The sequence below is a fragment of the Callospermophilus lateralis genome, chromosome 11, assembly GCF_048772815.1.
Source record: "Callospermophilus lateralis isolate mCalLat2 chromosome 11, mCalLat2.hap1, whole genome shotgun sequence".
Taxonomy (NCBI): Eukaryota; Metazoa; Chordata; class Mammalia; order Rodentia; family Sciuridae; genus Callospermophilus; species Callospermophilus lateralis.
This window is the reverse complement of record NC_135315.1, coordinates 14,970,152-14,996,999: the sequence shown is the minus strand read 5'-3', so window position 1 is coordinate 14,996,999 and position 26,848 is coordinate 14,970,152. Positions and strand designations below refer to the sequence as shown.

The following is a 26,848-nucleotide window of genomic DNA, read 5'->3' as shown; positions in this document are numbered from 1 at the left end:
CTTGACAGTTTCCCTCTTCTGCAGTCCTCTCGCAATCCCCTTACATTACACCACTTTGCGATTTATGATGATCTTTGCAATGCCTATCTTCATTTCCGCACAGTTTTTCATTAGCTGTGTTTTAGTTTTGCTATATCTTGCTGAAAGGTAGAAAGTAAACTATATCCAAATCACCTTTTAGGATTGATTAAGAGTGACCTTCTGTGAAGATAAATAGCTATGTTAGTTACCTATTACAAAATAACAAATTCCAACAAACTTAAAATCTTTAAATGACATATACTTTTATTGCTTTAGTTTCCTTGGGTCAGTTGTGACTCATTGGTCACCTTGGGGGTTTGTCCACTATGATGGTTTACCCATTTTAATGACTGGCTTTTTAATCTTGGGGCTTACTTGATGAAAATGGCAATGTGACTTAGTGAACTCAGCAAGGGTGAGATCTCTGGCTTCATTCTGGTCTTTTAAATGAGCTTGCTTAATTACAAAGAGAAAGATCTGCTTTTATAAGTTTCTGGAATTTGGTTTGAGAAGGGGAAATTTCTTAAGGGTAAAATGTCCAACAGAACGGCCAGTACTGTCACATGTAGAATTTTACAACAACAATTCCTGTAACTTTTCTTTCTTTAAGAAAAGAGACTGTATAGTCTATGAGAAGCCCTTTATACTCTTCTCCCTTCTCTACTCCTGCCTGCTAGATAAATTCATGTTTGGAACACTGACTTGGAATGCCTTTAGCTGCAGATTTTTCCTAGGCATTTTACAAACTGCCCCATTTCTCTAACCATTTTTCTTCTGCACACCTGCTGTTCTTAGAGGTGACTGAGTATGAAATCCCAGAGATTGCCAACAAGCTCCATTGCCTCTGTTTCTGTCATTCCCCATGGAAAACATAGGAGAATTTGACTCTTATTGATTACAGACTTTTAGAAAGAGGCTGCTGGAGACTGTCAAGGTCCTACCCCCGGTTCCCACCCCTTTAGCCAAAGCAAATTGCTTCTAGTAACAGGCCATTCAAGATAAATCTATTTCACAGGGACCAAAACAGCATAGTATATAGTGAAAAAAATATCCCATTGGGACTTTCTTAAAAAGTGAAACTAAGATAAGTTTATTTTGTTTTTTCTTTAATCAGATTTAGGTAACAGTTGCATCTATTTGCTGATTTTTAGAATGAACAAAGCATGATTCATGTTAATTTTTTTGGCTTAATTTTTCTGACAGAAGTTAGCTAGCACAATGTAACTTCCTTCACTTCCCCTTTGACTTCTGTAGCACTATCATAACTAGGGTCATTGTTGCAAAAACATTCATGGGACTCAGCAGTTTTTCTCAAGGCCTCTTGATCCTTTGGTGTATTTCTCCATCACACTTGCTGTGTTGTTTTACTCATCCATTTTCTCTTTTCGGTTACTTGATGGAACTTTACCAAATATACACTTGCTGGATTTGGAGCAGTTCTTTCCCACTTTGGGAAATTTTGTATCCTGGCCAAATTTGTAATTTTACTTTGCAGTTAATTTGCCTTGATAGGCAGATTTTTAAAAATCATATATGATAATATGACCTAAAACATTTGAAATTATGGGTGGGGATGGACCCTAGTATGAAATGGGAAAAGAGATTTCAGTTGGAAACAAATTATGTAAAATCTTATGTTATTGAATTCTCATAATTCTAATATTTTCTTCCCTGTGTGAAGTTTAACTTTGGAGCTCAGGTAATGCATATAGTCTGTCCTCTACCTCTGTGGATTCCATGTCTATAGACATGGAACAGATTCAACCAACTGCACAATGAGTATATTCTGTCTGTACTTATTATATATAGACTTTTCTTTCTTTCTTTCTTGGTACTGTGGATAGCTCTTTTTTTTTTTTTTTTTTTTTTTTTTTTTTGAGACAGGGTCTCACTAAGATGCTAAAGCTGGCCTCAAAATTGCAATCCTCCTGCCTCAGCTTCCCAAGTCACTGGGATTAGAGGCAGGTGCCACTGGGACCAGCATGGACTTTTTTTTTTTTCTTGTCATTCCCTAAACAATACAGTATAACAATTATTTATGGAGTATTTACATTGTATTAAATATTATACATAATCTAGACATGATTGAAAGTACATAGGAGTATATATATATATATGGATAATATGCTAATACTGTGCCATCTTTTGTAAAGGGACTTGAGGATCCTCAGATTTAAAAGGGAACCTGGAACCAATCCCCAGTGGATGTCAGGGAATGACTATACTGTGAAATTGAAGACCCCATAGCCACCTCTGCTCTGTAAAGAGAAAATGAAGGGGAGGACCTACATGAGATTAGTTGGTGGGGGTGAACTATTGTAAAGGTTTTTTGTAACTGCATTAGACCAGGGTCCAGAGAAATACTTCAATCTATATAGACATCTATTAACTCTGTATTGGAACTAGGAGCTGGGAGATTGTATTCTGGTACCAGCTATGCATGGACTAGTTTTATGACTTTACACAAGTCTCCTAACCTTTCTTTGGCTACAGAGCTCATCTGTGAAATGAAGCAATGCTTGTTTTCGTAAATTATGAATTATGGAGTGTAAACAGAAGCATTAGGGTCCCACCCAAACTCACTGGAAGCCTCTGCAGGGTAGTACCATCTCCAGTGCCAGGCACCAGTGTTGATAAGCCAAGAAAGTGCCAACTAGAGAAGCTGCGTCTCTGCTTTGCCCTCCTGGCAAGACTCCTTGGGATGCCAGCCAAGCATTTTTCTCCCTCCTGGAAACTTGCCTTTCAGACTACAGGGGAGAATGGTACCTTACTAACCATTCTTCCCCCTGTATGGGGAAACAAGGGCACTTTCATATTTAAACAAAAAGACCATGTGCTGGCCTCAACTGGGTCATAAAGCCTGGGTCACCTGGCTGGCTGGGATTAGGGTTGGGACTGTGGTTTTATTGTATGACTTGCCTTACAGATGCTGGATCCCCTGAGCAGTGCTGAAAATTCCTTATCAGGAAGCTGCCAATCCTTGGACAGATCAGCAGACAGGTATGGGGCTGTGGGTAGTTTGAGTGTTATTAGATGGGCTTTTAAAATTTTTTCTTTCTTTCTTTTTTTTTGGAGGGGGGGTGGTCCTGGGGATTGAACACAGAGCCACTTAATCACTGAGCCAGCTACATCCCCAGCTCTTTTTTTTTTTTTTTGTAGTAGCAGATGGACAGAAAACTTTATTATATGTTTAATATTATGCAGTGCTAACGATCGAACCCAGTGCCTGCCTAGGTTTATTTATTTAGTATTTTGAGATAGGGATCACTAAGTTTCTTAGGCCCTCGCCAAATTGCTGAAACTGGCCTCAAGTTTGCGGTCCTGCCTCAGCCTCCGAAGTCTCTGGGGTTATAGACATGTGCCACCACACCTGACCAATGCATAGGCATTTTTTGAACTGATGGGTTGAGGAAGTAATGTTCGCTAGTGTGCATCTATGATCCAGCCACAGATTGACAGGCCCAATGTTAGTTTTTTTGTTTTGTTTTGTTTTTAATATTTTATTAGTTGTTGATGGACCTTTATTTATTTATATGTGTGCTGAGAATCAAACCCAGTGCCTCACACATGCTAGGCAAACACTCTACCACTGAGCCACAATCCCAGTCCCAGGCCCAGGGTTAAAACAGCATGCATCTAGGGAAGCCCTCTCCTTAGTTTCCCAAACACCTTGAGAATGTTTTGTTTGCATAATAAAATGAATATAACAATAGCCTATAAAATATCAGTTCATTTATTAAGTGCTTGTTGTGTTGTTTTGAGTGCTCTACATGTTTTGATTTGACTCATAATACTTGCTGCTCTTGGGTGTTTGGGGTACTTATTGTAATCTAGTCTGAGAAACAATGGGCTGTTGAAGTTTGGGGAAAAAAACTAAATTCTCATCCATGAGTTTACTTTCATTTTAAAATTTGTTTGTCCAAATGTTTCTGGTGGAATAAGAAACAGGGATATGATAATTGGAAAACAACATTCTAGGAGGAAATGTGTTCTCCTTTATATAGAACATGGCTCTTAGAGCTGGCCCCAGCACTGATCCCACTGCTCCCTTATCTCAACCTTGTTTTGGCCACCTCTGACTGGGTTTAGGGTTATGGTTAGAAGCTAAGGAGCAGGGGTTGGGGTTGTGGCCCAGTGGTAGAGTGCTCATCTAGCATGTGTGAGGCACTGGGTTCAATCCTCAGCACCACTTAAAAATAAATAAATAAATAAAAGTAAAGGTATTGTGTCCATCTACAACTTAAAATTTTTTTCAAAAAAAAATGGAGAGCAAGTTTAGTTTTTTTTTTTTTTTTTTTTTTTTAAATTTGTGTATCTGATTAATTGTTTATGTGGGTACTGATCTTCTGACTGCGGCCAAATTTGACCTGAGCACTGATAAGTGTGATCTTCCTCTAGATGTCATAGAATGTAGTCATAGATACATGTTGATTCCAATATATATCCTTGATTGGGGCTTGCTTTCCAATCAGGGTAGCAAGAAGGCACAAGTGAAAGTGCTAGGAGTCCTCACTGGTTGAGGGCTCTGCCAGGACAGGGACTGACTCTGACTTTGGACTATCTTCTGAGCTTTGGGATAGGAAGAGAGGACAGAAGGTCTGGGGAAGGTCTTGGGAAGAAGAAGGCAGCCCCCAAGTCACTGTCTTGAAAGTTCTGACCTATGACCCTTTCAAAAGGTACTTGCTTATCAGTCAGGGAAAGGGCTATTCAGGTGGATGCTGGGAAAGATAGCTGAATTTACCTACTTCCTTGGTTTTGGGTATTTCTTCCAACCTTCTTTTTTACTTTGTTTTCTCCTTGTGAATGAAACCCAGTGATCTGAACTGACTTCATTGAGGTCTGGCCTGACCTGAGTTCAGAGCTCTTGTCTTCCTTTTTTGGGATTTAGGAAAGGGCAGACCTGGAGCCAGTTAGACCTGTATCCAATCCCAGCTCCAGCAGATAATTTCAGTAGCTTCAAATAAGTGCGTTAACTTCTTAGTTCTTCAGTGTCCCTCTCTAGAATAGGATAGTAATGACTAATTGAAAGGAAGATGCTTGGTATAACTGCAGGAACACAGACTTTGGAGTCACAGATGTGGATTTGAAGTCTAGCTCTGTTGCTTCCTAGCTGTATCCTTGGGGAAATAAATAAGAATGTTCATACCTAAACCAGTAGGGTGTCTGCGAAGACACATTGCCTACCTTGCAGAGTTATGAGGGTTAAATAAGAAAAAGCTCACTCTCTGTAAACTATGCTGTTGTTATCTTTGTTACTGCTTGGTCCAGGGATTCTCTTGCAGCTCTTCACGTGTTACATAGGTGGGGAAAAAGGCCAAGAAGGTAAAGTAAAGGGGTATGCAGCCAAGGTGGAGCTCAGCAGGACTGTCATTTACCACCCAGGGTCCTGTCACATTTGGGCCTCTGACAAGTGAAGGGTGGAGAAAGCAGGGGACTAGACTAAGGAAAGGGCTACTTCCCTCTAGTTCCTCTTTCCACACCTGTGCACATGGGAGGCACTTTGAAGAAGAGATGATTTAGATGCCCTTGACTTCTATTCTGCTTTCTGAGCTGCACTGGAAGTACTCTGAGGTCTATTTTGTGATTCCTTTTTGCTCTCTCTAGCCCATCCTTCCGGAAATCACGAATGTCCCGAGCCCAAAGCTTCCCAGACAACAGACAGGAGTACTCAGGTAAATTCCACAGAGCCTGGGTTAGCAAAGCAGGGGAGTCTTTGTGGGTCCAGAGAGTTCTGAGTTGGGAAGCCAAAACTGTGTAGACAAATTTGCCTGGGCTTACTGCTCTAGGGTCTTGAATGACCTGGGACTTAAGTGGCTCACTCACATTGACCTGCGCAAAAGCCAGTGACTCCCTTGTTTTACTTAGATCGGGAAACCCAGCTCTATGACAAAGGGGTCAAAGGCGGAACCTATCCCCGGCGCTACCACGTGTCTGTGCACCACAAGGACTACAATGATGGTGAGTGCGCCTCCATGCTGCCCTCTGCTGGCTGCCTCACAAAAGACCATGCTTAATGCTCTGCTTTGGAAAGGCCACCACTAGTGGGTGGGACGTGGGTACTCCAGGATCTGTGTTTTCCATTAATCCTGGGAAATTATACCTTAGTCTTGAGTCAAGAGAGACAGAAAATAACCAGATAAGGAGTATTGCATTTTCAAACTAAGTAGCTTAGTTTGAAAGAACTCCGTCTTTTTGTCCATGGTGTACTCTGGAGTGCCGTCTCTCCAATAACCTTTTCTGCATCAGCAGCAGACACAGCGGAGCTGTGGCAGAGGGGGTCGGAGTAGGATGCTTAGGAGAAAAGAGACTTGTGCTGTGGATTGGCCTTATCAGTCCCTGTCCCCACTCCCTATGGCCATGGCTCCCTGAACCTGGCTACTTCTTTATTTCTGCTTTTGTCTTGATTCTCAAGGTGCTTGGGACAGCAGTCTTTCTGGCATGAGTCAAGTGGAAGGGCAGACAGGATAGACCCAAGCCAGTGTTGTCTATTACTTCTAGCTGGTCTGCACATTCTGTCTTGTGGCCAGAGGTCTGACTTGCTCTACTCTGGCCCCTTATCTTTTTAGGCAGAAGAACATTTCCCCGAATACGGCGTCATCAAGGCAACCTGTTCACCCTAGTGCCCTCCAGCCGCTCCCTAAGCACGAATGGCGAGAACATGGGTCTGGCTGTGCAATACCTGGACCCTCGTGGACGACTACGGAGTGCAGACAGCGAGAATGCCCTCTCTGTTCAGGAGAGGAGTGTGCCAACTAAGTGTGAGGAATGTCCCTGGCTAGGAGAAGACTGTCAAGGGTGCTCAGACAAGCTTCAGGGTTGGGAGGACAGCTAGGCCACTAGGGTGTTTAGGCTCAGCATTCTGCTGCTCTGGCCCATCCTCTCCCCACAGGGACATCCTTGGAGAGAGCAGCATACCCTGGATCTTAGGCCTGACTCCACTGCTGTGTGACAAGCCATTAATCTCCAGCCTTTAGTTTTTCCATGTTTAAATTGAAAAGCATGCTCTTAATCCTTGATGTAGTAAGGTATTTGGGAGCTTTGAAAGTCATGCAGAAGAGCATTTGACCATGAGTTTAGTAAGTCCTCTGTTTCCCAGGACTCTGATCTTAAGCTCCCTTTGATGAGGGCTCTGGGTCTACTTCAGATGGGGTACTGAAAGAGGTGATGGTGCTGGGCATGGGGGAACCTAAGCCAGAGGTCTCATGATCAAGTGGCTGGAGAACAAGGAGGGTCTCCATAAAGAATGTGCATAATATAACACTCTTTTCCAATGTTCTCTTTTAGCTCCTAGTGCCCCCATCAATTGGCGTCGGGGGAAGCTCCTGGGCCAGGGTGCCTTTGGCAGGGTCTATTTGTGCTACGATGTGGACACAGGACGAGAACTTGCTTCTAAGCAGGTCCAGTTTGACCCGGACAGTCCTGAGACAAGCAAGGTACTGCCTTTCCCATTCTCTGACCTCCAGTTCTCCAGAACTCTTTCAATATAAGTGCCTGTCTTGTACTGCACAGATTAATAGCTCCAGGTGCTACAGGTTACCTCTCCCCATCATTCTTCCTCCCAAGCTCTCTTGCTGTCCACCCTGGTCCTAACTATGGGGTGAAGAGTTGATGGTCCATGGAGCACCAAGCCCCTCCGGGAGGATCTAAGGCCATCTCATAGTCCCATGCAACCCAAACAGAGGTGATAATCATCGCCAGAAAGGGTACTCCCTGTCCCCACTCCCCAAGTACCTTTCTCCACTTACTTGGGCCAGCTCTAAAGGAGAAATCATGTGACTGACACCTCAATTTGAATAGGCAAATACAATAGCTACCTTAACTAAGCCCCCACAACCCCTCCTTCCTTCTCCCTGTCTGCCTTCCTCCAGGCCTGGGAGTGCCATATCCCAAGGACTGGCTGGCATTGTGGCCAAGGGTCAGACAGCAAACAGGCCCTCTTTTCTCCATATGAAGTTCCCAAGGCAGATCCCTGTGAAGCACAGTCTAGGGCAAGCTGAGTGCATCCCAGGCAGGCACACCCAGTCCCCTAAGTGCCTGGGTGACCACTGGCCCTTCCCTAGGAGGTGAGTGCCCTAGAGTGTGAGATCCAGTTGCTGAAGAACTTGCAGCATGAGCGCATTGTGCAGTACTATGGCTGCCTGCGGGACCGTGCCGAGAAGACTCTGACCATCTTCATGGAGTACATGCCAGGGGTATGTGAGACTTGGACATATGAATCTCTCACAAAAAGGAGCCTGATCTGGGGTGAGGCCTTGGGGGGTCACTCTTGACCTGGATCTGACCTCCTGGGGCTCCAGAGGTCCGGGGGAGCTAGGTAAGGTTATGGCAGGACCTGGATTCAGAAGAACCTTACCTGTGGCTATAGTAAAGGTGTCAGGTGAGAAATGTCCTAGTCTAGCCTAACCCAAGGTTGGCGCTTGAGATTTGGTTCTTGTCCAGTAAGCACAGACTTCACCTGCAGCAAAGGTCCCTTCTTCTGCATGTGGGTCATCCATTGCTTGAAGGAAGGATTGTTATTTATGCTTTTCTCCAAGCTGCCTGGCAGCTCCTGGCAAAGTGCCCAGCACATCACAGATGAAACTTGGATGAATCACTGCTTTGCTATAGTGCCTGGGGCCAGGAAATAGCCTTGCCCCCTCCCACAGCCATCCCCTGAGGGGACTCCCTGTGACTCCTTGTGACTGCTAGGGCTCAGTGAAAGACCAGTTGAAGGCCTATGGAGCTCTGACGGAGAGTGTGACCCGCAAGTATACCCGGCAGATCCTGGAGGGCATGTCCTACCTGCATAGCAACATGATTGTTCACCGGGACATCAAAGGTGAGCAGGGCTTAGGCTGTATGGAGTCTTCAAGTCTACCATTTAGTGACTGGGTGGGCCAACACTGAACCATTTTGAACTTTCTATAAAGTGGGACCCCCAGTTGCTTCCCCAGCCATGTGGGATTAATATGAAGAACGGTTGAACAATTTGGGGAAATACTCTAGTCCAGCGTGAATGTTGACCACGAAAACCTGTGACTTCACACTGTAAGTTTGAGGCTTCCCTTCCCTGTGTGCCCTGTGCAGCTCATGTCAAATTCAGTGTAGCTCCCACCCTCCATAGCTCTCTGTGACCTGGAGGGAGGATGATAGAAAATAGAAGGGGGGGCCAAGGTGGTAGTTTCTGCTCTTCCATGCTTTAGGAGCCAACATCCTCCGAGACTCTGCTGGAAATGTGAAGCTTGGGGACTTTGGGGCCAGCAAACGCCTGCAGACCATTTGCATGTCAGGGACAGGCATGCGTTCAGTCACTGGCACTCCCTACTGGATGAGCCCCGAGGTCATCAGCGGCGAGGGCTATGGAAGGAAAGCAGATGTGTGGTGAGTGCTGGGACATACCAGGACTCTGTCTTCCTGCCTGGGCTATAGTCGCTCTGAATTGGAAATGATTTGGGGAACCTTGCATGTGAAAGGAGGGCCTGCCTTTTGCTGACTGGTGCACCCATTGACTAGGCTCCTTGTATGCAGCGGTGGTGGTGTTTGCAGTAGCACAAATAGGGTGTGTTTTAATTCCAAATAACAAATCTTGTTAGTGCTAGGAATTTAAGCCATGGAAAAAGTGTCCTTGGGTTTGCTGAACCCCGTGAGAAGCAGAATTCACTCTGAAGACGTAAATCTGTCTCTAAACAAAAGCAGACTTATGCCCTTTCTCCTAGTGCTCAGATGGACTTGCCTTTGCCTGAGTTTATTTCTATTTTCAGAAAGGACCTAGAAGTCACAAGAAATTTTCTTGAATAGTTATTGTGGTGGGCTTAACAATGGCCCCCCATGTCCTGATCCCTAGAATCAGTAAATGTTACCTTATATGGTAGCAGGTCTTTGCAGCTCTTAACTTTGAGATGGAAGGGTTATCCTGGATTATCCAGGTGGGCCTGGCATAATCACAAGAGTCCTTATAAAAGGGGGTTCAGTTGGTGCAGTGGCACACTCCCATAACTCCAGCTACTGGGGAGGATAAGGCAGAGGATCAAAAATAGTCTGGGCAATTTAGCAAGATCCTGAATCAAAAGCAAACAACAACAAAAAAATTTTTTAAAGGGCCAGGAAAACCTGGATAACTTGGCGAAACCCCATCTCAAAAACTAAAGGGCTGGGGATGTAGTTTAGTGGTAGAACACTTGCCTAGCATGTGTAAAACTCTGGGTTTGATCCCCAGCACTACAAAAATTAAAAATAAAGAGGGAGGCAGGAGGTCAGAGTGGGAAATAGGAAGTGTGACAATGAAAACACAAGGCTGGAGTAAGCCACGCAGGTGCATGAGCCAAGAAACACAGGTGGGGCTAGAGTGTAGCTCATTATAAAATACAGCACATGCTTGGAGAGAGCAAGGCTCAGGTTGATCTGAGTGTATACACGTATGCGTGCATGCACTTACACACACACAAAGAAAAAGAGAAGTGCAGGGGGCCTTCTTTAGAAGCTGGAAAGGTGAGGAAATGAATTCTCCCCTCAAAAGCCTCCAGAAGGAATAAGCCCTGCTAATGAATGCCTTAACTCTAGTCTGGGGAGACTAATTTTAGATTGGTGATCTCTAGAACCGGATGATAATAAGTATGTGTTGTAGTTATGCCACTAAGTTTGTGATAATTTGTTACAGCAGCAATAGGAAATTAATATAATTATCTTGGAGATTTTGGGTTTTGTGTGTGTATGGTGCTGGGGATGGAACCAAGAATCTCCCATGTGCAAGGCAAGCATTCTAGCACACATTCCCAGCCCACTGGGAGCTCTGTCAGTGCCCAGTGGTTCCTTTTTCTCCAGTATGAAGAAGTAAGTACCCAGGTGAGTGATTTGTGCAGGTTGATGAGGCCTGTATGGATAAGAGCAAAGAGTGTTTCAAAGTTTTCTGGTCTTGGGATTCAAGGAGTCTCATTCCTCAGTTTAGCACATCCTGCACTTCAGTGTGATCTGAGGAAGGCACCTCCTTTCACAAAGGTGGGCGAGGCAGCTGGGAGCCTAGAACTGGCCAAGGGGTGACGTGAGATTCTCTCTCCAGGAGCCTGGGCTGCACAGTGGTGGAAATGCTGACAGAGAAGCCACCTTGGGCAGAGTATGAAGCTATGGCCGCTATTTTCAAGATTGCCACCCAGCCCACCAACCCTCAGCTGCCTTCCCACATCTCTGAACATGGCCGGGACTTCTTGAGGCGCATTTTTGTGGAGGCTCATCAGAGACCTTCAGCTGAGGAGCTGCTCACACACCACTTTGCACAGCTCGTATACTGAGCTCTTAAGGCCACTGCTGCCGGCTGCCCCGTGCTGCACAGGCGGGGGCTGCTGTGGGGCGCAGTGAAGTTGCTGCTTCTCCCAGACCAGGCTGTGGACCTTGGAGCTGCAATCCAGCCAGCGTTTGTCTGTGCCCCTTCTGCCAATGGGGCTCAGCTAGGATGGGATGGCTGTAGCCTCAAGGACTGGGAGCCCCCAGCCTGCCAGACCCAAGAGCTCCAGTGTCTTAAGCTCAGTGTGGAGGGAAGGGGCTGGGAAAGTGTGTAAGGCAGCTGCGGGCCCTGCCCTTGGGGTTGTCCTGACATTGCCCTTGACTGGGAAGCCTGGGGTGGGGGGTACAGGACTGACTCAAGGGTATGAATAGTGTTATTTTCATTCAGAGTGTTATTTTGTTTCTCCTCCCAATGTCTGGAGATCACCAGGGTGTCTCTGGGCTGGATGAGCCCACTCAAGCCTGAGGTAAAGCCCAGTGTCCCACAAATGAGGGAAGACAGAGGCCCAAGTCAGTTTTGCCAGTCCTAGTCTTTACCAAAGATGAATGAAGTAAATGTTATGCTGCCTTATTCAGGGAAGGAGGAACATATCCTGCCTGCCCCCATGACTCTGCATCCCCAAGCAGGAGCCTGAGACATGGCTGCCCCCACTGAGGGGGGAGACCCAGTTTTATCAATGCAATTGTCTCTGTTTTACAAGTTGGAGTCACTCTTATGCTGTATCCAGTTTCTAAACTGGAGACTGTGCCCTCTGGGTTCTGAGTACCCCTGTGTGAGCTTGGGCTTTGGGCTGGATTCTAAAGAGTTGATGGGATGACCTTTGTGCTTCTGGCCTGGCATGTTTCCTCACTGAAGCAGAGAGGAAGGTGGACAACTCAGTGGGCCCAGCAAGGCTGTTCAGGAGAGCCCAGGGGTTGTCTCTGCCTGTAAGTCATGTCCCTGCCAGGCCAAGCCCACTCCATCTAGTAGAAGGGAAAGCCCATGTGCTGCAACCAGCAGTGTCCAAAACCACCAGCTCTGTTCTTCCTTAGCCTTGCCCATCCCTGTGAGGTCTCAGCCTCTTTCCCTTCTTGGGAGGAATGGCAGTGGGGAGCCAGTATCTCCAAGCAGCTTAGAGTTGGCCATATTTACCTCAGCCTGGGCGCTGGTCCTTTCTTCCGGCCCCTCCCCTCCAAAATGTGCCTATTGCTAGAGCTCCTCCCTCCCAACACCCAGTTTCCTTGGGAGTTATCATAAAAGAAAGGGAAAAAAAAAAAAAAAAAAAAAAAGCTAGTGCCCGTGGATGGGCATCTCCAGGGAACTGGGGATTAGCGCCAGGCAGCTCACTGCCAGCCATGCCCACTACCCCGCGGGCACAGAACAAGCCAAAGCCTTCGTTGTATGTTGACGATGCACTTTTATGAATGTAGTTTCTATCGCTGTTTTTAGCCTTTTCACATCATGTAATGTGAGGCCTTGTACTTGTTAATTTATATCTCAGATCATATTTGATGGTTTTTATATATCAATTCTAGACTGTTACAGGTGATGGACGCCTCAAGAGAGAGAAGAGAAAATGAAAGCAGCTGGTTTTGCAGAATGTGTGTTGCACGGTGCCAATTGGGCCTGGGCCCCCTTCCATCCCTTTTCCCCTGGGGCCTCTATCAGGCCACCTTCTACCCATCACTGCCCTCTGAGGCCAGTGAGCACACATGCTCCTGCCTCTACCTCGCCCAGGGTGGGGACTGGCCCCTCATCTTGACCAAAGCTGCCAAGAGGCAGCTCGGCCTCTCCAGGACTCCATCCTGATGGCTGTAGCACTCCTTGGCCCATACCCTGTCCCCAGTCCCCATTTCCCAAGAGGAAACAGAGCATGGTGCCACTGATGAGACTAAGTGAGACGACTCTGCTACTCTGCATGACCCAGGTTCAGGCTCTTACAGAGCCCTACCCCTGGGGTCTTACCTCACAGGGATTATTTTTAAAATAAAAATTTAAAACAAGCCAACAAACCCTGCACTCCCCCCAAATCAAAAAAGACCGACTTTTGTGCCAAAAACTGTGGACATGCTGGATCAGCATCCTCAGGACCAAGCTGTTGCTTAATTTTAATTTATTTTTTTTATTATTAACTAATCAAGATTAAAAATTCTGGGACTCTAGGATGGCCTGGGCCCCAAAGTTCTGGAGGGCAGTTTCCTTGCAGCCCCAGGCTTGCCATGGCAAGGGGCCATGCTACCATTCTTCACCATTCCATGGGGTATGTTTGCCTTGGCCAACCCCACACATAAGGGCCAGGGCTGGGCCAGTTCGCGTGCTGCCACCCTTCTGCCCCTCTTGCCCTCCCAGCTCTGTCTGTGTCTGAATTGTGGATTGTGCAGAAGAACCTGCAGCCATAGTTATTTGACTGTATCTTGACTGAGGGCTTGCAGTGCAAAGCCAGGCCAGTGTCACACATTACTTACAATAAAAGGGATCATTTATACCAGGGGGGTCCTGTGCGGTGCTTTTGGTTGGGGGGAGTAGGTGTATGCCTGGGAGGGGCTGGGGATGGCACCTAGTAACAAGGTGCCTCAAGCAGGAGAGAACTTGATGCCAAGAGGGGCCTTGGCATGACTTGGTTAGGTACTACTGTTACCTCAGTGTGCCCTCCTTCCTCCACTCCCTCTCCTGAAAGTGGTAAATTAGGGCCAATTTACTGAGGCGCTGTTGGCCTTTCTGACCTAAACATCACCAGTGGCTTAGTTCCTGGGACCCTCATAGCATCTAGTAAGGTCTTCTTTTGAGGCTCCCCTTGGACCCATCCTGCAGGGCATTATCAGAAACCACCTCCAGCATCTCTCCTTGGCTCAGCTGCTGCTGTTGCTTAACTCTGAACAGAGACTGTCCTTGTCCCCAACAGAGGCCTCACTATAGGAAGCTGGGCTTTCCCTGAGAGAGGCTCTTAACAGCTCCCAGGATCCAGGCCTTGGGTGCTGTTGGCTTACTAAGCATTGTGTCTACTTCCTCAAGGAGCAGTGCTTACCTCAACACCAGGAATTGAGACCAGTTCCTACACACTGCTTATTAGTAAGTCGAGTTGTATGGGGCAGTGGCAGCAAGTTCTAGAGGTGTCTATCCTCTTGTTCCACCACCTTATCTATCCCACAGGCAGTTTGGAGAAGTCAGGACAGCTGGTCTGCGCAGGAAAACCCAATCTTCCAAGATTGCCTTGTTTCTCTGCTGTACACTGTCACCTCTCAGTGTGCCTGGGCTCTCAGAACAGCTGACAACCTCTCCTTGGATGACCTGATAGGGGTAGCTGTAGTTGCCCCACTCCCCAGAACACAGCAATAAGAGGGGCACAAAAAGGAGGAGGGACAAAAGGAAACCTTTAGCAACACTTGCCAGGTCTGTGGGTTCCCACCATTCCATGCAGATTTCCAAGGCAAAGGGATAGGATTGGGGAGCTGCACACCTGGGAACAGCCCATAGAAAGGGGTCAGACAGACTCTGCTGAAGGGTTCTGCCTTGGGCCCTGCCCCCCAGATGACATTGATGCTTCTGGTTCCTCTCTTCAGAACAGGGGTGTGGATGTGAGGCCATGGGCTTGGGAAGTCAACCAACCCAAAGATCAAGGGAGAGTGGAGTTGCAGTTACAGAATCACACTGTTTGACCGTGCGGCACCCTGGCTGAGCAGAGAGCACCCCTTTTCTCAAGCAGCTTGTATTTCCTTGTCACTGCTGCCCCTCCATCAAAGGCAGGAGTGCTCTGGGCTAACCCTGAACCCCTTCCCCTCCCTGTGGTCAATGGGCATCCTGTCACAAGAGCCCTCACAACAGGCCACATAATAGAGTCAGATCTGTTTAAACATGTTTAAAACAGGGTTATCACAACAGTCAGAAGGCAGAAATGAGGGAGAGGAGGGGGCATGGCTGCTGCTGGCCCCCGAAGGTCTCAGAAGCGCTCAGCCTGGCGGGGACTTTAGCTTCATGGTGCAAGGGGGTCCCAGCCCCAAGGCAGTGGGCCCTGCCTTGCCTTCTACTTCCCCATTCCCTCCCCCATCAGCTGCTGTGGCATCCTTGAGGTCCAGCAGGTGACACTCTCACTCTCCTTCCTCCCAGTCTGTGGCTCAGGACCAGGCTAAGGGCAGAGGTAGATGGGGAGACATGGGGGCCAACATGGCCCAGGTGGCAGTAAGGGAGCTTGGGACCCTGAGGGGGGCATGCTGACTCCTTGCTGGAGAAAAGGCACCTAAAAAGGGAAGCTGGGCTTGGCGGCCTCCCAGGGGGCCATGTGGTGAGGTGGGGTTGCCTGAAGGAAGCAGGGTGAACAAACCCCAATCCTGGTTCCCACCCCTTGACCCTCACTGAAGGAGAAGGAAGGAATCCTGGAGCAGAGCCCTACCCCGGAACCTTCTGCCTGAGCAAGCCTCCCCCTTCCCACTCTGCCCCCTACTCAAACCCAGAGAATCTTTTTCCCGCCCTTCCCACCGCCCAGTTCCAGGCCCTCCGCTGAGGGAGTGGATGGTCAGAAGGGCCTCAGGCTGTCTTGGTGCCGGGGTCCACCTCTTTGTGGGCCCAGAGCTCCTTGTGCTGTTTGCGGCCGAATCCCTCATCGTAGTTGCCTTTGCTCTTAAACAGCTGCTGAAAGTGGGGTTTGCAGTAAAACTCACCATGCAGCGCGGCATAGCTGCCCAGACTGCGGAAGCAGAGCAACAGGGTCAGGCCGGGTCAGGACTAGAGGCAGGGCAAGGGGTGGGCAGGGCAGGGTCGCACCTGAGCTTGGTATGGCAGTGCTTGCAGCAGAAGCAAGAGTTGTGGAAAATGAGCTTGTCTGCCACCAGCCGTTCCATGGGGTACACAGTCTTCTGGCAGGCAGCACAAGTCTCCTTCACCTGGGCCCGCAGGCTGAAGGACTGTTTCCAGGGACGCTCAGCCAGGAGCCTGGCCAGCGCCCACTCCTTCCTCCACCCTCACCCACCCTAAGGGCCCTACCTTGGAGCGCTGCACAGCGCTGTTGCCACCGCTGCTTTTGGCTTCCTGAGAGACAGACAGTCAGGGCAGGCTCTGAGGCGGCCCAGCCCAGACCTAGGGGCAGTCAAGAGGGGGCAAAGGGTGCCCGGCAAACACACAGCTCCTCTCCCCTCGTCCCTCCCACCCGGCTGGTCACCTACATGAGAGGGGGTGGCCTGGGCGGCTCCCGCAGCCTGGAACATGGCTTGAAGAGGTGATGGAGGCCCCAGGCAGAGACGCGGCACCGGCTGGGTTCTGCAAGGGGAAGTCAGTCGATGGGGCCCCACGAGCCTTCTCCAGGCTGCAGGGTGGGGGTGTTTACAGGCAGGGGGCTGGGGGGCTGTGGTTGGGACTTTCCCTAAGTCATTTCCTGTTGCTCTCGGTTTTGCCACTTCCGCCCCTCACCCACCCTCTTGCCTGCCCGTCCCCCACGCTGCTCCCCAAGGGGCAGGGGTCCTGGAGTGGAACCATGTGTGGGAAAAGAACAAAGTTATGGGGCAGCGGCCGGGCACAAAAGGTCCCGCGCAGCCTCCTCGGGCGCTCCGCAGGCTGGGACCCCTCCTGGGGTGAGGGGAGGTCAGGGGAGGGCGGGGCGGACGCGGCCGGGCGAAAACCCGCTGCCCCAGCCTGACTCGCGCTGCACGCTGCCCGGCGCGGGGCCCAGGCACCCAGCCCCTGGACAGCGCCCCGGCCCGGGCGCCCGCCCCGCCCCGCCCCGCCCCGCCGCGCCGCAGCCCCAAGTCGGCCCCGGCACCTTGGGCCCGGGGAAACAGACCCCAGACCGGGGGACTCCCGCGGGCCCCACCCTCGCTGGGGAGCGGCCCTGAAGGCAGACATGAGGCTCGGGGCCGACGGCGAGAGCGAAGCACAGAGTCGCTGGGCGTTGGGACCCCGCGGGCGGAGGCAGAGGCGGCCCTCGTCCCCAACCTCGGCGCCAGGGCCCTAGAGCCGGATGCTGGCCCCTCCCCCCGGGCGCCCGCGCGTCTCACCGGGCCCCGGCCTGGGCCGCGGGGCGGGGGTCGGTCTCCGGGGATCGCCTCGAGTGGGAGGAAGGTGAGGGCGCGAGCTGCCGCCGCTGCCAGTGGTCCCCAAGCGGCCACCGCCGCCGCCGCCTTATCGCGGCACCGCCCCCGCCGGCCCCCGCCCGCCCCCGCCCCGCGCCCGCCCATTGGCTCTGCCGTGCCCGGAGCCGCCTCCGGGGCCCGGGCGCTGCCGCCGACCCCCCTCTGCGCTTTGTCTTTCTCCGACTCGCTGTTCCCCCGCCTTTGTCTGACCCCCGCGCGGACCCCACGCAGCCTCTCGGGCTTGCCGGGCTCCAGGGACCGGCCGCCCCGTCTGCCGGCTCTCGACGACGCCGGGCCGTGGGCAGCCGCGCTTGAGGAAAAGACAGAGGTGGGGACCGGAGCCCGAGGTTCCACACCGCCCCCTCCTGCGGGGACCAGTGCAGGCTCTGGTTTCAGGACACGACGCTACTGGCACAGCCCCTTCGAGCTTGCCTGAGCCTTTCACTGCCTCAGTTTGCCCGTTGGCCCTCGAGGTCGCAGGTTTCAGGCAGCTCCTGTTGCCGCCCGGCGGAGTGTGGGCCCCGAAGCCTGAGAGACCCCACTGGGGCGACCCCGGAGGCAGGGCAGGGACCCTGGGTTCGGCTCCGGCTCCCGCTCCCCCTCGGGTTGCGGGGTCCTCCCGCCGCCAGGGGCCGCTCCCGCGCCCGCACAGCCCGCGGAGAAAGATGGCAGCGGCACGCGGTCCCGCCAAGCCCGCCGCGAGGCTGCGAGGCCAGTACTAGGGGCCGCAGGGAGGGCTCAGGGCAATCGCTGTCAGTGGCCTTGGCTGGCCGCTTGCCACGGAACTGACCTGCATGAGAGGTCGGGCAGGGTTGCTACCCCAATGCGCCTTCTGCTGCCCGGTAGACAGGGGCGGACAAGGCTGCTGGCCGCAGTTTCCCAGAGCACCCACTATCCCAGGACCGGCGTCTTGAAGCCTTTCTGTGGCCTGACTTTGTGGCCTTACTAATGTTACTGGCAACCCGACCCAGGGCCCCTGCCTGTTTTCTGGCGGTTGGATTCAGCTGCAGCCCGCATAAGAAAGAGGCAAAAGAAAAGGAAAAGTGAACTTTATGCAGTTTGACCAAACTGGAAAGAAACAGCTAGATTGCTTCTCTAGCCCGTGACACTGAAGCCGACACAACTTACAGAAACAAAAGCCAGGTGATATGCATATGTAGATTTAGTTGGCCTGAAGAGAGGCAAAACGGGACAAAATACACATATATTTAGTGAGCCTGTGCTCTATAGGCCAAGCAGGAGTCTCCCTCTCAGCTTCTTTGGCCCCTGTTAGAGTGAGGGTTGCAGCCTTCCCTTTCCATTCTCCTCGAGGAAGTTCCTCTTAATTCAGCGGGTCCTCAATTCAGTCTGTTTCACTAACGTCTGGGCCTCCAAGGATACCAAGGGCAAGTCCTCAGGGAAAAAATTATTCCATCCCACCAGCAAGCAAATCTCTGAGCACCCAAACCTCATTCTGCAAAAGGGAGCTAAGGCCTAAAAGTTTGAGGTGACATTCAGGGGAACAAAGTTAGTGCAGGAGCATTGCCTCCTGCAGGTGTGCCCTGCACAGAGCAGGTCTAAAAGTGACAGCCACTTGTGAGTGGAACCTCAGCTGTGCTGGAGTCCCTGTGGACCTCTGCAAAGAGGCTGGGGTTTTGTGTGTCCCAGCGACTCATTTGGCTTTGCTTGAAACCAGGCTGGAAGCTGTTTCACAAAACACAGCACTAAACAGCATGTTCCCACACTATGGCAGGAATAGAACTGGTGGCTCCAGATTGGGCCCACACACTTGTCAGGGAACAGAACAGCTCCCTGCCTGCCACCTGGCGGGGAAGCAAAGAGCTGCCCAGCCCCCAAACATTTTCCTGGCTGGCTGGATGCACCCACACTGTATTTGGTTTTTCTCTGTCAGCCCTCTGGCTCACCTCTAAAGGAACCTGTGTTTTCCTGGCACTGTGGGCCTGAGGATTCCCTTATAGGTGTGAGAACCCTCCACAACTGCATGTGTCTCTGGGGAAAGTGTCCACACCTGTCATCCAAGGGAGCTGTTTGATACAAGAAAGGTGAAGCCCTCCCAGACACTAGGGGCAGGCTTCTTGCCTACAGAGCACGATCTGGGAGCCAGCCCTGAGGACCATATTGTGCCCAGGACAATCTGTGGGCTGAGTTGCAGGAAACTATCACAAGATCAGTAGTTAGGTGTTGAGGATGAGCTGACTGCGTGGAGAAGGCAATCTGGAAGGAAAGAAAACTAATATGGTGATATGTTGTTAAGAAAAGGAAATTTAAGGCTGGTTACAATGGCACATGTTTGTAATCTCAGGGACTCAGGAAGCTGAGGCAGGAGGATCACAAGTTCAAGGTCAGCCTCAGCAACTTTAGCAAGACACTGTCTAAAAAACTTTTAAAAGGGCTGGAATGCAGCCCAGTGATAGTGGTAGAATGCCCCTGGGTTCAATCCCTAGTACCAAAAAACAAAACAAGGGAACTTAAGACTCCATGAAAAAATGAATTGGGTAGGGGTTAGGAGAAGGGCTGGAAACAGATGTGATGGAAGCTTCTCAGTTGCATTTCAGGTCCTCTACCCCTATCTTCACCTCAGCTCCTGTAAATGCTCAAGGGAAGAAATATAAATGTTTTCTTTAAACTAGTGTTAAAATTTCTCAGGAAGTGGAAAGTAAGGGTGTTTGATAGTTCAGAGCAGGCTCAGGGAAAAGGGAGGGGCACTTCCTTAATCTGACATTTGCAGTGCTTGGGCCAGAGTCTTCACCAGAAAGGACCAGCAAGGCAGAAAGCACTGTGCTGGGGCATGCACAAACACATGCAAATGAACGTGCACATGTCTGTGAAGCACCACAAAGGAGACCAAGGTTGGAATCATCCTTTTGCTCCCATTCACTGGCTGACAAGAATGACAGGGCCAGGAGCAAACGCCTATAACCCAAGCAACTTGGAAGGCTGAGGCAGGAAGATCACAAGTGTTTGGAGTCCAGTCTGGGTAACTTAGTGAGAGAGACCTTGTCTCAAAATAAAAAGAGCTGGGATATAGCTCAGTGGTAAAACACCCCTGGGTTTGATCCCCAGTACTGAAAAAAAGAAAAATGACAGGAGTGGGCAGGTCTTGTTCTAAGGTTTCTTGCTCTTTGGACATTAGTACCCACGGTAGGGAGACTCCACAAGTCAGGTTACAAGACAAAACCCTCCACCCTTTCCTGCCGAAGGTGAGCATCTTCTGCCCAGACCCTCAGTGGCCCAGAAGAGGTCCTGCAGAGTGCTAGTCTTTAGCACACAGACCTTTCCAGCTCCAGGTGGTTTGATGGCCACAAGCAAAAATTAATAGTCTTAAAACTTGGGGTATTTAAGAGACTATCTCTTATGGGTTTTAAAAGAAACTGGTCTATCTACCTAGTGAAAGGTGTCCCTTCTATGCTCCTACAATCACTTGTAGGCCAATTTTTGGGTGGAATGGACCAGGGTGAAATGAGGAGAGCCTGAGCCTGGCCATCCTTGGAAGCACAAATACCAGTAAGCAAGCCTATAGTTTCTGCGAGCTTGCAAACACTAAGCCATTCTCTAAAAGGTTCTCTGAAAATTTTAATTTGTTCTGACAATGAAACTTAACACAGCATAAGGATTTTAAGCCTTCAGGCAAGGCAAGACATTATGGCCCTTGGAAGAAGCACCAGGGCAGCTGGCAGGTGTTAAGATGGATACTTGGGAAAGGAAAGAGCTGCACAGATGAATTATGGGAAGGTTTAGGAGTCAAGGTCCAAGAGATAAGTGGAATAAGGATGGACTGCCCCAGCTTTATTAACTTGATGCTTAAAAAAGACAGACACTTCCCTTCAATTATTAAGGAGAGGCTTCAGAGCAAGGGAAGCAAACTGCTAATGACTTGCCCCTTTATGGACCAATAGATCTGAGAGCAGAGGAAAAGAATACAATCAGGCTGGCAAGAGAACAAGTGATGGGAAGAGGTGGTGACAGTTCCCTAAGTTGATGAGTCAAACCCTGGACTTAGACTTCAGCCTCAAGGCCAGAGCAGCTTTTCTTTCTTTTGAGGATGTTGCTTGAGTTCATAGAACAGGACGTGTCAGCTTTCTGACCCTTCCCAATCCCTGGTGCCTGGGATTCCCTTGTTTCAAAAGCAGTGCAGAAATCTCTCCTGGATGCCCTTCCAATCAGTCCATAGCCTGCTCTGCTGACAGAAGGTCCTTTCTACCCAGTCTGCACCCACGAGGGTGGGAATGTGCCAGCCCTCAAGGGCTCCTGGGCCTTGCATGCCCTAGGTTGGAGAACATGCATAGTCTGCAGAGGCTCAGAATTCCCAGTCGTCCACCTCCAGCTCTTCCAGGTTTGTCACCAGGCCAAAGATTCCACTGTGATCTTGAGACTGGCTGCCCTCAAAATTGGTGATGGGCGTGACAGGACGAAGTAATTCAGGCAAAGCCTCTGAGGCACGTCGCTTGATCTGGGGAGAAGAGAACTGGGTGATGGATCCTGCTGCTCAGGCCCCAGGATAACACAGAGCAGGAACAATGGCCCAGTGACAGATGGCCTGTCATAGCCAAAATATGATAGAGAGGAAGGAGCAGTGCCTTTTAGTGGCTTCAGAAACATGGTCATTTCTCTAGTTCAAAAGGAATAGTTGAGAATTCCTGAACACCCCACAGCTAAAGGAATCATGGGCAATAGAACAACAGGCCAGAAAAAAACAGGAACTGAGGCAGTGCTACTGTACCTGCTTGAAGAAGGAGTGGCTCAGGAGGGCGCTGGCACTTGGCCTAGAGAAGAAGGTGAAGAGATCCACATCACCCATGCCCAGCTCCACCTCCTGTTGCTGACATCATATCCTCAGGTACCTCTACTTCTTCCCTCAGCTCACCAAAAATGACAGCCAGAACTATCCAGGCTGGCTTTTTAGCAAATTCATGAGCTGATCTCTCTTACTGTTTGGCCCCTCATTCTTCCAGGAAGCCCAAACCCATACAGATTCTTCTTCTTTAATGTTTCAGAACTTTTTTTTTTTTATGTGGTGCTAAGGATTGAATCCAGTGCCCCACACGTGCCAGGCAAGCACTGTGCCACTGAGCTACAGCCCCAGCTCCCTTATAGATTCTATGAGAGGTACATCTTTTAAAAGTCTTGCCCCCTTGGGCTGGGGAATATGGCTCAAGCGGTAGCACGCTCGCCTGGCATGCATGTGGCCCGGGTTCGAGGCTCAGCACCACATACAAACAAAGATGTTGTGTCCGCCGAAAACTAAAAAATAAAAACATTAAAATTCATTCAAAAAATAAATAAATAAATAAATAAAATAAAAAAAATAAAAGTCTTGCCCCAACTCTGGAGCTCCCTCTGCTACCCCAAAGCCTGGCTCCAAGGCCAGAGGGATACCTTTCGTCTGGGTTGCGCTGAAGGCACTGCTCCACAAAATGATGAAAGTGGGGGGAGAAGGTTCGTTGGTAGGGATGGGAAGATGAGTCGCCATTGGAGGGCCGGGGGTTGCTGGTGGTCAGGCTCTCACTCAGGCCAGGGTTGGCCAAAGAGCGTGAAGGGCTCATGTTCAATTCCTCAGCAGGGATGGTGCTGGTGTCCAACAGGCAGGGCACTGTGCCATTCAGTTTCTCCAGCAGCATCTGGGAAGGACAGAGCCAGGGCCTGGGCTGGAGGGGGCCTTGGAAGACCTAGGAGTCTCTTCATAAATAAACTCTTCCCCATAAGCAAATGATCTTTTGGGAACAGAGAAAAGACGGAAGTGGAATAAGTCTAACTTTTCCAAAGGAATGCTGGCCACTGACGCAGCAGCTCCCCACTACCTAGAGAAGGAGAGGAGGGGTTGCAAGAAGTGCCCCTACCATCGCTGGAAGGGCCACCACTGCCTCTCTCCCTTTACAAGACATCAAATTTCTTTAACTGTAAAGCCTTCATCTCAGCGTAGAGGCAGCAGCCAGGTCACTTTCTCTGAGGCCCAGCCCATTTGCCATACCCAGGTGGGTCCAACTGGGTCCACAATGCAGAACCTATAGTACCATATCCTGGGTTTTTACAGTGGCAGGCTGCAGAAGCAGTGTGCCAGGGCAGGCCAGGATTGGGTGACTGTTCCAAAGCCTTCAACTCAATACATGTAAAACAGTCCACTTTGAATACTGCTGTCCTCCTGAACTTCATGTGCTGCCCAAGCCAGAAACCTAGGAATCTCTCTAGGGCTGCACTTGTGTAGTAGCCACTAGCCACATGTAGCAGCTATTAACACTTAAAAATTATCTTAAATCACGTTTAGAATTTAGCCCCTCAATCTAGTCACATTTTCAATGCTAATAACTGCAGGTGGCTGGTGGTCGCCATATTGAAAAGCACAGGCATTGCACAAAGTTCTACCTGCATAAATGCTGCTTCTAAATCTGAACCTGAGGGCTGGGGATGTGGCTCAAGCGGTAGCGCACTCGCCTGGCATGCGTGTGGCCCGGGGTTCAATCCTCAGCACCACATACAAACAAAGATGTTGTGTCCGCTGAAAACTAAAAAGTAAATATTAAAAAAAAATTCTCTCTGTTTAAAAATAAATAAATAAGTAAATCTGAACCTGAGCATTCTTCTGTTACTAAATTATTTTTCTTGGGACTTTACCTACATTCATTCATTCATTCATTTATTGGTACTGGGGATTGAACTCAGGGGCACTCAATCACTGAGCCACATCCCCAGCCCTATTTTGTATTTTTATTTAGAGACAGGGTCTCACTGAGTTGCTTAGCACCTCACTATTGCTGAGGCTGGCTTTGAACTCTGAGTTCTCCTGCCTCAGCCTTCCGAGCTGCTGGGATTACAGGTGTGAGCCACTGTGCCCGGCACTTTACCTACATTTCTACACCCCCCTGACTCATCTACCAGATGGAATCCAGCTGCTAGAATGACCTTTCTAAAATATATGTGTCTGATGCAATCACCCCATACTTAAAATCCTCCAGTAGGGGCTAGGGATGTGGCTCAGTGATAAAAGAGTGTTTTTGCCTGGCATGTATGAGGCCCTGGATTCCATTCCCAGAACCACAAACAAACAATCCCTCTAGCAAGTCTCCATATGCTTTGCAATAGGAGCCTAATTATACATTAGAATGGAATACAAAGCTCTTCATGAGATGCCCTTGAGCTTCCCTTGCTTCTTTCTCCAGCCTCATCACCAAGCAGCTTCCCCCACCCCAAAAGCACTTGTACCTTAGCCTCTGACAACATTTTGCTGATGTTGTTCACCAGATCCTTTTCTTTCTCTCTTTGGTACTGGGGGATTGAACCCAGACCACTTTACCACTGAGCTTCATCCCCAGGTCTTTTATTTTTATTCTGAGACAGGGTCTTGCTAAATTGCTGAGATTGACCTTGAATTTATAATCCTCCTGCCTCAGCTTCCCAAGTCATTGGGGTTGCAGGAATGTGGCACTGTGCCTAGAAGATCCTGTTCCTTCAAGAGTCTGTTTTTGTTCCCATTCTTCACACAGTAAATTGATATTTGCTTTTAATGCTTGACCCAAATGCCTCCTTCCTCAAAACCTCCCTGGTCCCCTCCTCTAGAGGGCTCATCTGGTCATTCTTTTTGTGGCTTTTACAGTGCTGGGAATTAAACCCAGGGCCTTCAGCATGCTGGATAAGGTTTCTATTACTGAGTTACACCCCCAACCCTAATATTATTCAACCATATTGCCATGGTAAGTTGTGCAGGTCAATTTTTTGTGGGGGTAGGGGAGGTAGGGGATTGAAAACAGGGGTGCTTAACCACTGAGCCATATCCCTAGCCCATGTTTTATTTTTTATTTTGAGACAGGGTCTTGCTAAGTTGATTAGGGCCTGGCTAAGTTGCTGAGGCTGTCTTTGTACTCTCAATCCTCCAGCATCAGCCTCCTGAGCTGCTGGGATTACGAGTGGGCACCACCATACCTGGTTGTAGGTGAATTTTTAAAGATGAAATAATAATATAAATATTTATTAATTGCTTAAAAATATATGTGTGTATGTATATACATATATTATTATTTTATATAACACATATATATATATTATTTTGTGTGTGTATGTGGTAGTGAGGATTAAACTCAAGTCCTCATGCAAGCTAAGCAAGGGCTCTACTACTGAGCTACATCCCCAGCCCTTGGTCTGGCCATTCCTAAGCTTCCCTCTCCCCACAGGGGGAACAGTTCGCAGGTGGGAGAGAGAGAGGCTTACTGAGAGTTCATGCCTGCCCCCTCCTCATTCTAGGCCATGCTCCAGGCACTTGGAACCCAGGTAACCCTTGCCCAGATGACTCTTCTAGGTCCACTTTCCTGATTCTGATGGGGTCTGGATCAGCCTCTTCCCTGGGCCTGTCCAACCAGACTGTGGTACAGGCTGTGTATTCTAAGGCCAGAGGGTGGGCCAAAGGGTAGCCATACGTAGGGGCATGAATAGAAGGTGAACTTGCAGAATGGAGGTTCCAAAGGTGTGGGTCAGAAAGGCGGCACAGAACTCTGAAATGTTAGCTAGACACGGAGGTGCACACCTATAATTCCAGCAACTCAGGAGGCCAAGACAAGAAAATCACAAGTTTGAGGCCAACCTCAGCAACTTAGCAAGATTCAGCAATTTAGTGATACCCTGTCTTAAAATAAAAAATAAAAAGGACTGGGGAATGCAGCTCAGTGGTAAAGTGCCTCTGGGTTCAATCCCCAGTACTACAAAGCAAAACAAAATTCAGATGTCTAAGAATTCCAAATTAGAAACTGACCTTTCAAGGTAGGAGACAGAAAATAGGTAGAAGATATTTTATAAATTTATAAAAATTGGTTAGCTTGATTTATACATTTTAAATAGACATATGGTAGGTGGGCCTCCATTTGCACTGCTAATTCTAGGCTCCACCTTCACTGGACTGGGCTCCATGACAATAGTATTTATCATGTAGAGAAGGACACGAAGAAGTACACAACCATCTCTGACTTCTTGAAGAAAAGGACCATGTCGTTTCATCTGAGCTAACATTAATCTATGTCATTTATGTAGCACGTATTCAGGAAACATTTGTGGAAGGTAGGTAAGAAGGGAACCACTGGGTTACAGCTCACCTGAGTGGCAGGCATATCCTTAAAGGGGACATGGCCATTGGCCAGTTCACAGGCAGTGATTCCCACACTGTAGATATCAGACTTGGCATCGTAACCCTGAAGATTCTAAATCAGAAGAAAAAAGCAACAGATGACTTCATTTGCAGTCCCGGTCTTTGTTCAGAAAAAGATTTGAACAAAACTGAGGAGGAAAAGAATGCCTTTCCCACAATCAGAACCAGCTGCTAATGACTCTCCTTGCCTGTACTGCTGAAGATTAGCAGCTATTTTACAAGGAACAAATGTTTAGTGCTACTATGTAGTACGCTGGAAGGAGCACCGGGGCCATGCTCCTGCTCAGCATAGGGGTCGCGAGAGCACCAAAATGCTCACTGTTCCATAAGGTAGGAAGGATTCCCCAGGGGGAGTTGAAATAGGACCCCTGCAAGTGGGAACAACATCTATCTGCAGTGGGTAGA

At 49.2% G+C, this 26,848-nt stretch overlaps 3 protein-coding genes across 9 annotated transcripts in view; 1 reads left to right on the top strand and 2 right to left on the bottom strand.

Moving 5' to 3' along the window:
* Positions 1 to 13,743, top strand: part of Map3k3 (mitogen-activated protein kinase kinase kinase 3) — a 69,447-nt gene extending 55,704 nt beyond the window's left edge. For both annotated transcript variants that reach the window (XM_076869519.1, XM_076869518.1), the window contains 9 exons: positions 2,948 to 3,021; positions 5,626 to 5,693; positions 5,887 to 5,979; positions 6,588 to 6,779; positions 7,306 to 7,454; positions 8,082 to 8,213; positions 8,710 to 8,839; positions 9,204 to 9,381; positions 11,057 to 13,743. In XM_076869519.1, the coding sequence (XP_076725634.1) occupies positions 2,948 to 3,021; positions 5,626 to 5,693; positions 5,887 to 5,979; positions 6,588 to 6,779; positions 7,306 to 7,454; positions 8,082 to 8,213; positions 8,710 to 8,839; positions 9,204 to 9,381; positions 11,057 to 11,285 (1,245 nt within the window). In that variant the 3' untranslated portion in view covers positions 11,286 to 13,743. The remainder of the gene's footprint in view (positions 1 to 2,947; positions 3,022 to 5,625; positions 5,694 to 5,886; positions 5,980 to 6,587; positions 6,780 to 7,305; positions 7,455 to 8,081; positions 8,214 to 8,709; positions 8,840 to 9,203; positions 9,382 to 11,056) is intronic.
* Positions 13,744 to 14,831: 1,088 nt separating this feature from the next.
* Limd2 (LIM domain containing 2) lies at positions 14,832 to 17,357 on the bottom strand. Its single transcript, XM_076869520.1, has 5 exons — positions 17,242 to 17,357; positions 16,414 to 16,507; positions 16,235 to 16,279; positions 16,016 to 16,155; positions 14,832 to 15,938 (listed from the first exon to the last, which is right to left on the bottom strand). Exons 2-5 carry the CDS (start codon positions 16,453 to 16,455, stop codon positions 15,779 to 15,781), a joined length of 387 nt encoding a protein of 128 aa, XP_076725635.1. The 5' UTR covers positions 16,456 to 16,507; positions 17,242 to 17,357; the 3' UTR covers positions 14,832 to 15,778.
* Positions 17,358 to 21,081: 3,724 nt separating this feature from the next.
* Strada (STE20 related adaptor alpha) overlaps positions 21,082 to 26,848 on the bottom strand; it is a 32,812-nt gene continuing 27,045 nt past the window's right edge. For 5 of the 6 annotated variants that reach the window (XM_076869271.1, XM_076869273.1, XM_076869272.1 and 2 more), the window contains 4 exons: positions 26,391 to 26,495; positions 22,693 to 22,934; positions 22,037 to 22,079; positions 21,082 to 21,766 (listed from right to left, as the gene is read on the bottom strand). In XM_076869271.1, coding sequence (XP_076725386.1) covers positions 21,614 to 21,766; positions 22,037 to 22,079; positions 22,693 to 22,934; positions 26,391 to 26,495 — 543 coding nt within the window. In that variant the 3' untranslated portion in view covers positions 21,082 to 21,613. The other variant, XM_076869276.1, reaches the window with a different exon arrangement.

Coding starts and splice junctions, on each gene's coding strand:
- Limd2 (XM_076869520.1), bottom strand. CDS start 16,455: ATGTTCCAGGCTGCGGGAGCCGCCCAGGCCACCCCCTCTCAT. Junction 16,280..16,413: donor CCCAGGCCACCCCCTCTCAT/GTAGGTGACCAG, acceptor TCTGTCTCTCAG/GAAGCCAAAAGCAGCGGTGG. Junction 16,156..16,234: donor GCGCTGTGCAGCGCTCCAAG/GTAGGGCCCTTA, acceptor CCCTGGAAACAG/TCCTTCAGCCTGCGGGCCCA.